The 13,056-nt window shown below is 47.8% G+C and overlaps 1 protein-coding gene, 1 long non-coding RNA gene and 8 other non-coding genes across 12 annotated transcripts in view; 1 reads left to right on the forward strand and 9 right to left on the reverse strand.

Annotated features, from left to right (window-relative positions):
* Nucleotides 1–1,551: 1,551 nt before the first annotated feature.
* LOC101177384 lies at nucleotides 1,552–5,444 on the reverse strand. 3 transcript variants are annotated; one of them, XR_001116928.2, is made up of 10 exons: nucleotides 4,977–5,443; nucleotides 4,685–4,768; nucleotides 4,439–4,489; nucleotides 4,067–4,099; nucleotides 3,584–3,630; nucleotides 3,367–3,399; nucleotides 3,119–3,157; nucleotides 2,642–2,682; nucleotides 2,378–2,406; nucleotides 1,552–2,252 (listed from the first exon to the last, which is right to left on the reverse strand). It is a non-coding gene; the product is annotated as an uncharacterized LOC101177384 (long non-coding RNA). The 3 variants fall into 3 exon arrangements; XR_004029675.1 differs by having other exon boundaries at nucleotides 1,562–2,252; nucleotides 2,378–2,560; nucleotides 4,977–5,444; XR_004029674.1 differs by having other exon boundaries at nucleotides 1,562–2,252; nucleotides 2,378–2,682.
* On the reverse strand, nucleotides 2,477–2,602 carry LOC115834947. Its single transcript, XR_004029930.1, has one exon. It is a non-coding gene; the product is annotated as a small nucleolar RNA SNORD22 (small nucleolar RNA).
* LOC115834939 lies at nucleotides 2,892–2,962 on the reverse strand. Its single transcript, XR_004029924.1, has one exon. It is a non-coding gene; the product is annotated as a small nucleolar RNA SNORD31 (small nucleolar RNA).
* LOC115834938 lies at nucleotides 3,230–3,297 on the reverse strand. Its single transcript, XR_004029923.1, has one exon. It is a non-coding gene; the product is annotated as a small nucleolar RNA SNORD30 (small nucleolar RNA).
* LOC115834934 lies at nucleotides 3,470–3,534 on the reverse strand. The gene has a single exon (XR_004029919.1). It is a non-coding gene; the product is annotated as a small nucleolar RNA SNORD29 (small nucleolar RNA).
* On the reverse strand, nucleotides 3,727–3,851 carry LOC115834948. The gene has a single exon (XR_004029931.1). It is a non-coding gene; the product is annotated as a small nucleolar RNA SNORD22 (small nucleolar RNA).
* LOC115834935 lies at nucleotides 4,168–4,242 on the reverse strand. Its single transcript, XR_004029920.1, has one exon. It is a non-coding gene; the product is annotated as a small nucleolar RNA SNORD28 (small nucleolar RNA).
* On the reverse strand, nucleotides 4,563–4,634 carry LOC115834936. The gene has a single exon (XR_004029921.1). It is a non-coding gene; the product is annotated as a small nucleolar RNA SNORD27 (small nucleolar RNA).
* Nucleotides 4,844–4,919, reverse strand: LOC115834937. Its single transcript, XR_004029922.1, has one exon. It is a non-coding gene; the product is annotated as a small nucleolar RNA SNORD26 (small nucleolar RNA).
* Nucleotides 5,445–5,720: 276 nt separating the features above from the next.
* The window catches only part of SLC3A2 (solute carrier family 3 member 2), a 32,536-nt gene continuing 25,200 nt past the window's right edge, over nucleotides 5,721–13,056 (forward strand). The window contains exon 1 of the mRNA XM_003274109.3: nucleotides 5,721–5,939. Within this exon, the coding sequence (XP_003274157.1) occupies nucleotides 5,828–5,939 (112 nt within the window). The 5' untranslated portion in view covers nucleotides 5,721–5,827. The remainder of the gene's footprint in view (nucleotides 5,940–13,056) is intronic.

Raw genomic sequence — 13,056 nt, forward strand, 5'->3', positions numbered from 1 at the left:
GGTGCTGGGACTGCAGACGGAGGCTCGCTCATTCGGTGCTCGGTGTTGCCCGGGCTGGAGTGCGGTGGCGTGGTCTTGGCTCGCTGCAGCCTCCGCCTCCCAGCCGCCTGCCCTGGCCTCTCGGGGTGCTGAGATTGCAGCCTCTGCCCGGCCACCGTCCCGTCTGGGAGGTGGGGAGCGTCTCTGCCTGGCCGCCCATCGTCTGGATTATGAGGAGCTCCTCTGCCCGGCCGCCCCGTCTGGGAGGTGAGGAGCGCCTCTGCCCGGCCGCCACCCCGTCTAGGAAGTGAGGAACGTCTCTGCCTGGCCGTCCATCTTCTGGGATGTGAGGAGCGCCTCCGCCCGGCCGCCCATTGTCTGGGATGTGAGGAGCGACTCTGCCCGGCCGCCCCGTCTGGGAAGTGAGGAGCGCCTCTGCCCGGCCACCCATCATCTGGGATGTGAGGAGCGCCTCTGCGCAGCTGCCCCGTCTGGGAAGTGAGGAGCGCCTCTGCCCGGCCGCCCCGTCTGGGAAGAAGTGCGGAGCACCTCTGCCCGGCCGCCCCGTCTGGGAAGTGAGGAGCGCCTCTGCCGCCGCGCCGTCTGGGGGGGCGGCCCGGTCTGGGAAGTGAGGAGCGCCTCTGCCCGGCCACCCATCATCTGGGAAGAAGTGAGGAGCACCTCTGCCTGGCCGCCCCGTCTGGGATGTGCGGAGCGCCTCTGCCCGGCCGCCCCGTCTGGGAGGTCTACCACAGAGGCCAGAAGCAATGTGGGGCTGGATGTGGTGGCTCACACCTGTAGTCCCAGTACTCTGGGAGGCTGAGGCGGGTTGATCACTTGAGGCTGGCAGACCAGCCTGGCCAACATGGCGAAACATGAAAAATACAACTGTCAAACCAACCAATGAACCAAGCGACAACAAAACAGATCTACCCTGGAGTCATACTCTTAATTTTTTGTATTTTCCTCCCTTTCTGATCCTTTATCCCACTTTTTCTTCCTCTTCCTTCTTCTTTGTCAAAGAGGATTGAGTTATTATCATTGATTCATACAAAGTCCCTCTCTATTTTCTTTAATTCCCATCCCCCATTTCTATTCCCCGTCTTCCCATGTGCAACCTTCCTAATGTTTGATATGCATCTTTTTGTTCGTATGTACTTTTAGAAAATGTTTATTGTTTTGTGTGCAAAAAAAAATAAAATTTAAAAAAAATTAAAAGAAAAAAAAAGGCACATTTGGGAGACAGGCAGATCACTTGAGTGCTCTGCCTGGCCAACATGGCAAAACCTCTACTGCTGGTTGAAGTGAAGTAGGTTTGCTTAAGCCCGAAAGCTTGAAGTTGCAGTGAACTTGTGATCATGTCACTGCACCCTAGGACTGGGCAAGAAGGAAACTTAAAAAAAAGATGGATGTTCTACTCAGATCAGGTTACTCATTTAACACACTGCTTGGCAGGCAAACCCTGTTAGATGTCCCTTCAAGTACCAGGTACTTGAGGGAGCATGAGAGGAAAGCCAGTTTCCCATGGAAATTTACACACTGCTGCTAAGAGACACATACATACAAAAAAAGTAAACAGGACTATGTAATCCATCATTTTATTATTTTCATTAACAACCAACACAGAAACACAAATTGACAGCCAGTCCTCAAGGGAATCTTTTTTGAAGTGAAGAGCAAGGCCCTGACTGAGCTACCTACGTGGAACATAGTATTTGCAATATGGAAATGGAGACCTAAAGGCTCATGATGGGAATAGAAGGTGGCTGTATACAGAGGAACAGAAATGAAGTGGAGTTATGGGAAGCTCAATCAACAACTGGCAACAAGCTAGGTCAGTAGTTTACCAAACTGGTCATCTATGCAGTGCCTGAGTTTGGGTTCTGGGCCTGGATCATGTAAGAAAGGCAGCAAAGTCTGGGTGCCACGCATCACACCTGTAATCCCAGCACTTTGGAAATCTGTAGTGGATCTCAAAGCTAGGGCCTTGAAACCAGCCTTGGTAACAATACCAAGCCCTTGTATCTAAAAAACAAAAGGGCAGGTAGATTCCACAGAAATAATGTTGCAGGAAGGGGGTAATAAAATACAGAAATGTGATACACAGCAAACCCTCAACTGCTGTTTCATTGGCTCCCAGTGTCTTAAATCTGTGTTTGCTAACACTTTAAGGTACATCTGAAAGACCCCCCCCAAACCCAGAAAGCTTTTCAACAGCTAGGTTGTCCAAGGACTTGGAAAATTCACTTTCTGATGTCCTCCAAGACAGATTCCTGCAGAGGAAAAAAAATTCTTATTGGATTGGAAAATACAAATGTACACAATATTTAACACTATGTAACCTAGAAGCAAAAGGTTGCTATTATAAAACCAGTTAAATATTTCAACAGATACCTACCATTTTTTATACACCTTCTTTCCTCAGACCTGGAAAAAATAAAACCAATGTTTTCAACAAGTGATGATTACTCCCTTTCTCTGTATAGAAATCTTTATCATCCCTCAGACAGTTCCTTCTGGAACAAATCTTCCTCTTCTCCCCCAGCCAGTCCCAGTGGGTTCACCTTTACAGGCTCTGGGACTAGGACAGAGAGTAAGACATGTGAAAGTTTCTTCATTGGGAATTTTTAGCATAATCCACCTTACATTTAGGTTTACTCACCTGTAATTTCAGCCTGGAGTGAACAGAGACACTTAGTTTTCCTGCAAAATCAAGAAAAAAACATGTAGTCTTGAGAGACTTTCATTCTACAACACATTTTACAATCTCTCAATTATATCTGTTGCTTGGCAGAAAGAAGTTTCAGGGCACATTTTATAGGAAACACTACTTAGCCCAAGAACTTCCTATTGGCTGTAAAGCCTCCTCAAATAACTTGCAATTTTTAGAACATGTCGTTGGAAGGCAGGCTCACAGCTCAGAAAATACCTTTCAGTCACACATTGATCAGACTGGGGCGGTATTCAACTCATCAGTGGTGAGCAGCAATTCATCACTGGTGGTTCACGAGATCAAAGACTTTGGGTTAAGCCAGTTATGTCTGTATACATTCACCAAGATCATAGTGCTATCACACACAAAAATCACAGAAAATTTCATATAGCAGCCATTGACGGTAACTATTGCAAAGCCATTTACCTCCAACTCCTCTTGGGCTTTAGAGAGAAGGTGCTGGCCCTGAAAGGAGGAAGACCGAGTCAGTAGTGCTTCTCATATTCTGCATTATGTTGTTCCCACCCATCATTCTTAGAAAATCAGATTTCAGTCTCAACAGCAAGTCATCAGCCGAACGAGATTCCATGTAAGTCATCACAAACACATGCCTAAAAAGGCACTTTTTTCCTACCCTATATGCTGAATGCATTGAATACAGTGAAATTACTCACCTTTGAGCCAAGCAGGTTATTGGTTAGTAGTACCTAGAGAAAAACAAAGCTGTGGGTGAAAGATTCCTCAGACATGGTAACCCCCGACTCCCTGCGTTCTCCAGTTTCTCAGGTGTTCATGTATTTTCACTGTCAGTCATAGTGAGCTAGTTTTATTCATCATAGAAACTGCCTACTTGGTGGCCTAAGCTGTAAGGAACAAAAAATATCAACTAACCTCTCAGCTCTGAAGGCTTTTCAATGGTATATAGCAACAAGCTGCTCCTGAATAAAAAAAAAAATCATTCAATTAGCTAATTATCCCAAACAGTCAAAACTATTTATGATTGCTAGTGGACAAGCTAAGAAAAAGGTAACCAAATGCCTCAGACAGTTCCTTATGGAATAACCTCTCATGCCGTCTTCAAGTTAACCCTGGTGGGTTCACAATTACTGGTTCCCAGGCTAGAACAGGGGTAAGGCAGGATGTTTCCTCCTCACTGGAGCTGAACCCTGGAAAGCTATAACTGACAAGCATTCGTCTGACCCTGGGCAGATCAGTGGGCATCTATCTGAGAGAAAAAAGGGGAGATCTAGAAACATCACTACAGAGAACAAGAGGAACCAGAAAACTTTATGGGTTAAGCAGGCTTTGGTAACAAATATCAAGATGGCTAAGTTGTCTATTAGATAATAGGCCCACAGAATTCGAAAAACTTACTGTAAGATAGAGGCAGACTGTCATCAGGAATACCTGGAAAGGAAAGCAAATTAGTTATTTAAGGTATTAGGATAGAATGAAGTTTATTCATAAACAACAACTGCCATCAGAACTCTAACATGCTATTAAGTTTTGTACCTCACAGAACATCAGCTTATCAATTCAAATCATCTGACAGTAACGTGATCGATATATGGATGAGGGTAACAGCACACCCTTACAAGAACTGTAGCACCGGGTTGCGATCTCCCTCCCCAGAAAATCATTTCAAGAGGAACAAGATGGAAGGCGCCAAAAAACAATATTGCTTCCGCCGGCCACTTGTTCTCTTGTGAACATTTAGAGATGACATACACCAATTTGGATAATTACCTGTATTCACCCTGGGAGGCAGCTGAATTCCTCAGGATAGGTTATGAGATGCTGTAGACAACAGAGGAAGGCATTTTATGTAGCTAAAAATAGTCATTCAAAGACCCCTTAAGACCTCTCTCTCACTTCTCAGTAGTAAGATGACATCACTTGTAAGTTCAGCCATATGCTTGTCATTTTGTGTTCATCATGGAGTGGTTATCTAGCAAGGTCTCCTCTATAACAGCGTAGACCATGTGCACCTACCTGGAACATTACTGTAACGCTGGCTTTGCATAAAGATGGGTCTTGTCCCATTCCTTCACCAGTAAGCTCTTGTGGGCTGAACATCTGAAAAAATAACACTCTTCACTAACACCTCAGACAAATCAATAGGGCCCTGACATTTGTTGCGTACAGTACAGTGCTACTCAGAATTTTTGTGTTTTCTCCACTAATCCATCAGAAAGAGAGAGTTCAGTTCGTAAAATCATCCCCGTAGCAACTTCCACACACTCAACGAAAGAGCAGAGGTTAAGAAATGGCCATAAGAACTTACTGCAACAATAGAACTCTCTTCGATTCCAACGTGCGCGTAAACCCTGGAGACAGGAGCCCAAGAAGACATTAGGTCAACACAGGGCATTTCGAAAACGCTATTTTCTGAACAGACGGTTACTAAGCATGAGGCTTGCAGGGCCCATCTCCTCAGAGTTACATATCCTCACGGAGCTCAGTACAGGTCTGTGAAAAGGTCCTCATCATAGGGAGGGGACCTGCACGGCCCGCCATCGCCATTTTGTCCTTCACAAAGCCCCGCTACTACTTTTAAGCCTCGAGGCCACGCACAAGACCTTATTCACCAGTCATCCTGGCCAGACAGCTACAACACAGAAGGCATAGCGCGTGCTATGCTATGTTCGCACAATCGCTCAAAAGAAAATAAAAGAAAAAGACAAAGCACAAAAGAGTAACAGCTACAAGGCCCACAAACCCACTTACCCAGCGCAGTAGGAAAATGAGAACGAATTTAGCACGGAGAGACGATTAAATACCATCCCGCAGAGGCCCACGGGATTTGGGGGCGGGGCTACGACGAGCGCACGCGCATACGTTGACTGTATGCGACCCCGGGGAGTTGTGGGTAGAGAGTTCCAGGGAAGGAGGGCGTAGACAAAGCGCTGCCTGAACTTGCGGCGCGAAAAAGGCGCGCATGCGTCCCACGGAAGCGTGCTTGCTCACCGACAGCATTGCGGCTTGGTTTTCTCACCCAGTGCATGTGGCAGGAGCGGTGAGATCACTGCCTCACGCCGATCCTGGACTGACGGTCACGACTGCCTACCCTCTAACCCTGTTCTGAGCTGCCCCTTGCCCACACACACCCTAAACCTGTGTGCGAGATCCGCGTCCATGGAGCTACAGCCTCCTGAAGCCTCGATCGCCGTCGTGTCGATTCCGCACCAGCTGCCTGGCTCACATTCGGAGGCTGGTGTCCAGGGTCTCAGTGCCGGAGACGACTCAGGTACTGGATCCCGGGCTAAGCTCGGGAGGAGGTCCCCTTTGGTGGGGCCATTTCGGGAAAGTAAGTCAGGGCGTAAGTGCTCCACTGAAGACAGGATCTGATTTTTTCCTAACTGGTCCCCTATGTCCTGCCTTCTGGTGCGTTTTCTTTAGATCTTGGACTACTACGGGCCAACATTAGCTAACATTTATGGAGCACCGTTTTAAGCACACTATATGAATCGATTAATCCAACAAAATCCCAAGAGCTAGGTAGGATGACAATCCCCATTTTATTGATGGGGAACCCGAAAGAGCTCCGGCGGTGCTGCCTGCTGCAACTCCTGCCTGATCAATATGGTCGCAGTCAGCTATAGACTGTTTTACTGAGACCGGACAGCATTAGTTCAGTCGTTTGTGGTAAACATCTACGTGTACAAGCACACTTTATAAACATTTTTTTTTCAAGACGTTGGCTTGCTCTGTCGCCCAGGCTGGAGTGCAGTGGCGGGATGTCTGTTCACTGCAACCTCGCCTCCCAGATTCAAGCGATTCTCCTTCCTTAGCCTCCTGAGTAGCTGGGATTACAGGCTCCCGCCATCATCATGCCCCGCTAATTTTTGTATTTTTAGGAGAGACGGGGTTTCATCACGTTGGCTAGGCTGGTCTCGAACTACTGACCTCAGGTCACCTCCCGCCTCAGCCTTCCAAAGTGCTGGGATTACAGGGGTGGGCCACCACACCTGGCCTGGCTCAGTATTTTGGGAGGCCAAGGCGAGAGGATCTCTTGAGCCCAAGAGTTCAAGACCAGCCTAAGCAACATAGTGAGAAACCCATACCCATCTCTACAAAAAAACAGAAAAAATTAGCCAGGAGCGGTGGTGCATGCCTGTAGCCCCAACTACTTGGGAGGCTAAGGTGGGAGGATTGCTTGAGCCCAGGAGGTTGAGACTGCAAATGAGCTGTGATAAAGCCACTGCACTGCACTCCAGCCTGGATGACTGGGACCGACCCTGTCTCAAAAAAAAAAAAAAAAAAAGTGGGACAGATAAACTGGAAAATAAAGATGGCCCAGAGTAGACAGACAAGGCTGGGGAGGTTGTGTGTGGGAATGGCAGTTGGGAAATGCTTTATAAAGTGTCTGGGCATGAAAGGGTAGAAAGACTCGGGAGGGGAATTCCAGTTGAAGAAACAACTGGAGCACAAGCTTGGTGCTAGAAAAAGAAGGAAGTGTGTAGCTACAATTCGTGAAAGATGGGCAAAAGGGGAGTATTAGAATATAAAACTGGAAAGTATTTCCTGGGGAAAGCCAGATAAGCAGGACCTTGAATGCAAAGCTAAATCATTTGAATTATAGATAGAAAAGAAAAAAAAACCAGGGAGAGTTTTTAAGTAGGAAAGTGATAAGACATTGGGGGATAAGATGGAGACAAGGCCATTAATTAGATTGCCATAGTAGTTTAGGCAAGAGGATTCAATACTAACAAGTGTAATGGCAGTGGAAGTGGAAAAGAGGACATTTAGGTTAGGGGTCTCCAACTCACGTACAGAAATCAGCTAAGTAATGTAGGTAAGTGAAATGAATTGAGTTGGGACTGGTGAACTGGGCAGCCCTTTCACAGCTCCAGCTGATTGTTGCCTTGCGACAATATTGTCTCTGTGTGATCAGATAGTCAGTTTTCAAAAGAATCCAGAAGTCTAGAATTGTGTATTTACCCACTTTAAAATGTTGAATTTAAACGCGGTGGCTCATGCCTGTAATCCTAGCACTTTGGGAGGCCGAAGTGGGCGGATCACCTGAGGTCAGGAGTTAGAGACCAGCATGGCCAACATGGTGAAACCCGTTCTCTACTAAAAATTCAAAAATAAGCCGGGCGTGGTGTGGGCGCGGTGGCAGGCGATTGAGTTACCTCAGTATTTATTGATCACTGTCTCTACCATCTCAGCCAGAGGGATGTGGCAGGACTATAGGGTAATGGTGGGGAGAGGGTCAGCAGGAAAACATGTGAGCAAAGGACTCTGTATCATAAATAAGTTTAAGGAAAGGTGCTGTGCCTTGATGTGCACCTAGGCCACATTTATGTTTGACTTTACACAAACATCTCAGCGCAGTAAAGAGCAGTATTGGCTGGGCGCAGTGGCTCACGCCTGTAATCCCAGCACTTTGGGAGGCGAGCGGATCACGAGGTCAAGAGATCAAGACCATCCTGGCTAACACGGTGAAACCCCGTCTCTACTAAAAATACAAAAAATTAGCCCGGAGTAGTGGCGGGCGCCTGTAGTCCCAGCTACTCGGGAGGCTGAGGCAGGAGAATGGCGTGAACCCGGGAGGTGGAGCTTGCAGTGAGCCGAGATTGCGCCACTGCACTCCAGCCTGGGCGACAGAGCGAGACTCCGTCCCAAAAAAAAAAAAAAAAAAAAAAAAAAAAAACAGTATTGCCGGCGGGGCGCGGTGGCTCACACCTGTAATCCCAGCACTTTGGGAGGCCGAGGTGGGTGGATCGCGAGGTCAGGCGATCGAGACCATCCTGGCTAACATGGTGAAACCGTCTCTACTAAAAACACACAAAAAATTAGCCGGGTGTGATGGCGCGCGCCTGTAGCCCCAGCTACTTGGGAGGCTGAGGCAGGAGAATGGCGTGAACCCTGGGCGACAAAGCCAGACTCTGTCTCAAAAAAAAAAAAGCAGTATTGCTGCCAGCATATCTAACCTCCAGCCATAAGGCGGTTTTCTCCTATCTCAGTAAATAGGATGTACGATCGGGTTTTATACAGTCCCATTCCCAGGGACTAGCAGGAGACAGATGCTAATGCTAGAAGCAGGGCTTTTTTTTTTTTTTTTTTTTTTTTTCCTGAGACAGAGTCTCACTCTGTCGCCCAGGCTGGAGTTCAATGGCGCAATCTCTGCTCATTGCAACCTCCACCTCCCAGGTTCAAGCAATTCTCATGCCTCAGCCTCCCAAGTAGCTGGGACTACTCTTATCTCAACTGCAAAGAGGCCTTCCTCTTTCACTAATCCTCCTCAGCACAGACCCTTTATGGGTGTCTGGGGGACGGTCAGGTCTTTCGCTTCCCATGAGGCCATATCTCAGGCTGTCTCAGTGGGGAGAAACCTTGGACAATACCCAGGCTTTCTTGGGCAGAGGTCCCTGCGGCCTTCCGCAGTGTATTGTGTCCCTGGGTACTCGAGACTGGAGAATGGCGATGATTTTTACCAAGCATACTGCCTGCAAACACATTTTTAACAAAGCACATTCTGCACAGCCCTAAATCCATTAAACCTTGAGTCAATACAGCGCATGTTTCTGCAAGCACAGGCCTGGGGCTAGGGTTACAGATTAACAGTGTTTCAAGGCAGAAGAATTTTTCCTAGTACAGATCAAAATGGAGTTTCTTATGTCTTCCTTTTCCCACATAGACACAGTAACAGTCTGATCTCTCTTTCTTTCCCCCACATAATCCCAGCACTTTGGGAGGCCAAGGCAAGCAGACTACTTGAGCCCAGGAGTTTGAGACCAGCCTGGGCAACATACGGAGACCCGTCTCTACAAAAATAAAAATTAGCTGCGTGTGGTGGTGCACGTGTATAGTCCCAGTTCCGGGGGAGGCTGAGGTGGGGAGGATTGCTTGAGCCCAGGAGTTCAAGGCTGCAGTGAGCTTTAATTGTGCAACAAATAGAGGCCCTGTCTCAAAAAAAAAAAGAGGGTTTCACTCTTGGTCACTGTAACCTCAAACTCCTGGGCTCAAGCAATCCTCTGGGCTGAGCTGGGACTACAGGCATGGGCCACTGTGCCCAACTAATCTATTTTACTTTTTGAATAGACAGAGGTCTTGCTGTGTTGCCAGGCTGGTCTCAAACTCCTGGGCTCAAATGATTCTCCAGGCTTGGCCTCCCAAAGCAATCCCTAGGTAACAGACTCAGTCTGGCTTCCTGGCTGTGGCTTCTTCCCTTCTAGTTCATTCTCCACACTGTAGTCAGAGTGATCTTTACGAATAAAAACTCTGGTCGATCGGGCACAGTGGCTCATGCCTGTAATCCCAGCACGTTGGGAGGCCTAGGCGTGTGGATCACTTGAGGTTGGGAGTTCGAGACCAGCCTGACCAACATGGAGAAACCCCATCTCTACTAAAAATACAAAATCAGCCAGGCGTGGTGGCTCATGCCTGTAATCCCAGCTACTCAGGAGGCTGAGGCAGGAGAATCGCTTGAGAAAGGCGGAGGTTGAGGTGAGCTGAGATCGCGCCACTGCACTCCAGCCTGGCCAACAAGAGCGAAACCTCTCTCTCTCAAAAAAAAAAAAAAAAGTCTGGTCAGGTCCCACTTCAGCTCACAATCCTTCAGTGCCTCTCCATTGTCTTTAAGCTATAGCCCAAATTGATCAATACAGCCATTAAGAAGTGCTGCTAGGCCAGGTGCGGTGGCTCGCCTGTAATCCCAGCACTTTGGGAGGCCAAGGCGGGAGGATCACCTGAGGTCAGGAGTTCAAGACCAGCCTGGGCAACATGGTGAAATCCCGTCACTACTAAAAATACAAAAATTAGCTGGACATTTTGGAGTGTGCCTGTAATCCCAGCTATTTGGGAGGCTGAGGCATGAGACTTGCTTGAACCTGGGAGGTGAAGGTTGCGATGAGCTGAGATAGCGCCATTAAACTCCAGCCTGGGTGACAGAGTGAGACTCTGTCTCAGTTAAAAAAAAAAAAAAAAAGCCCTGCTTCTAACAGGGCCAATGGCTCACACCTGTAATCCCAGCACTTTGGGAGGCCAAGGTGAGAGGGTCCCTTGAGGCCAGAGGTTTGAGACCAGCCTGGGCAACATAGTAAGATGAAACCCCCATCTCTACAGGAAAAAAGCCCTGCCTCCCTATCACCACCCCTCCCCCAAGCCTTATCTACCCCTTCCCACCCACAGTAAACTCCCTGGGGTTTGATTTTATCTAGGTAAATCATCCTGCTATCTCTATTGTCTAGCAGAATACAATTCACAAATAGGACTCAATATACATTTATTAGTTACCTCTGTAAGTTTTTTTCAGTTTGCCTCTTTATGTTTGGAACGCTGTAAATTTTTAAATGATCTTTTCTCAGCCAATTCATTGACTGTCCTACCTTAACAAATGATTTTGCTCTTACAGAGGTCTGGAGAGTATTTGTTCAAGGAGCAACCCTGCCCCCACCTGGCAGGAAGAGGCACTGCCTCAATTAATAGAGGAGAAGGACAGGCAAATGACCAGTGCTTGGCAGGGAACTTGTAGAGACGTGACAGTGGAGAAAAGGCTCAATTTCTTTTGGAAATGGGGTCTCACTCTGTCACCCAGGCTGGAGTGCAGTGGTGTGGTCTCAGTTCACTGCAGCCTCTGCCTCCCAGGTTCAAGCGATTCTCTTGCCTCAGCCTCCTGAGTAGCTGGGATTACAGGCGCCCGCCACCACTCCCAGCTGACTTTTGTATTTTTAGTAGAGACGGGGTTTCACCATGTTGGCCAGGCTAGTCTCGAACCCCTGAACTTAAGTGATCAACCTGGCTCGGCCTCCTAAAGTGCTGGTATTACAGGCGTGAGCCACCACTCTGGGCCTCAATTTCTTTTCTTTTTGAACCAGGATCTCACTCTGTCACCTAGGCTGGAATGCAGTGTGTGATCACGGCTCACTGCAGCGTTGAACTCCTGGGCTCGGAGGATCCTCCCACCTCAGCCTCCTGAGTAACTGGGACTGTAGGCATGTACCATCACACCCAGCTAATTCTTTAATTTTTTGGAGTGTGACAGTGCCTCATTATGGTGCCTAGGCTGGTCTCCAACTCCTGGGCTCAAGCGACCAAATTGCTGGGAAACAGGCATGAGCCACTGTACCTGGCCCAAAATAAATAGAATTTCCTGGGTTGTGGAGGAGTGTGACATTGAGGTGTTCTTCCAGGGAAGAGGTGCCTTTACAACTGTGGTAGGTAACATGGGTATCTGGGCTACCTGGTCATGCAATGTACTAATGTTTTCTGGTTCTGCTTTCAGCTTCATCATGGATATACCATTTCCATCTTTATGTCTGACTAAAGGGTCTGTCTGAGTTTATGACTTAATAGGTCTGACAAGACCCAATTCATAATGGGGCAGTTCTGGATGCTTCATAGTCAAGCTTTCCAGTAACAGCCCTGACGCTTTTTCTCAAAAGGCACCTACTTCCCTGCTTTGGACAGCTTGGCCTTGCTCCAGAATCTCAGGGACTTGCATTGTACTTTTGCCATAGGAGCTTGCCATAAGTTCTACACTGAATCTTTTTTTCCCTACTGATACTTTGAACCCCCAGGATCTGCTGGATTGCATGGCTTAAGTGTGCATTGCATCCTAGACTTGATGCAGAGCCCTTTCCTGCTCAGAGTTTGAGTCAAAGTTGGCAGCTTACCCGGTATGTGGGCTGGAGATATATTTCTAAGTATGGATGTGATAGACAGCACACCCATGCATCCTTTTTGTCTTTAATGGTGGCACTGATCTCTGTCCCTCCCCAGGATGTGATACTGCTTTTGATTTACTATCGTGGCTGAAGAGAGGGAGGGGTTTTAGAGATCTCTTTGTCTGTCCCACTATGATAGGTCTTACCTCTTAGGCCAAGGATCCAATGTGATTACTTCAACTCCTAAGTATATCAATCCTGTTAAATACTTGGTTTTTTTTTTTGAGATGGAATGTGCTGGCTTGCAGTGGCGCCATCTGGGCTCACTGCAACTTCCATCTCCCGAGTTCAAGCAATTCTTGGTCCTCAGTCTCCCAAGCAGCTGAGACTACAGGCGTGCACCACTACGCCTGGCTAATTTTTTTTTTTTTTTTTTTGAGACGGAGTCTCGCTCTGTCGCCCAGGCTGGAGTGCAGTGGCGCAATCTCGGCTCACTGCAAGCTCCACCTCGCGGGTTCACGCCATTCTCCTGCCTCAGCCTCGCGAGTAGCTGGGACTACAGGCGCCTGCCACCACTTCTGGCTAATTTTTTGTATTTTTAGTAGAGACGGGGTTTCACCGTTTTAGCCAGGATGGTCTCGATCTCCTGACCTCGTGATCCGCCTGCCTCTGCCTACCAAGGTGCTGGGATTACAGGAATGAGCCACCACGCCCGGCCGCTAATTTTTTTTTGTTTTGAGACAGAGTCTCACT

The sequence above is a fragment of the Nomascus leucogenys genome, chromosome 4 (assembly GCF_006542625.1).
Source record: "Nomascus leucogenys isolate Asia chromosome 4, Asia_NLE_v1, whole genome shotgun sequence".
Lineage (NCBI taxonomy): Eukaryota > Metazoa > Chordata > Mammalia > Primates > Hylobatidae > Nomascus > Nomascus leucogenys.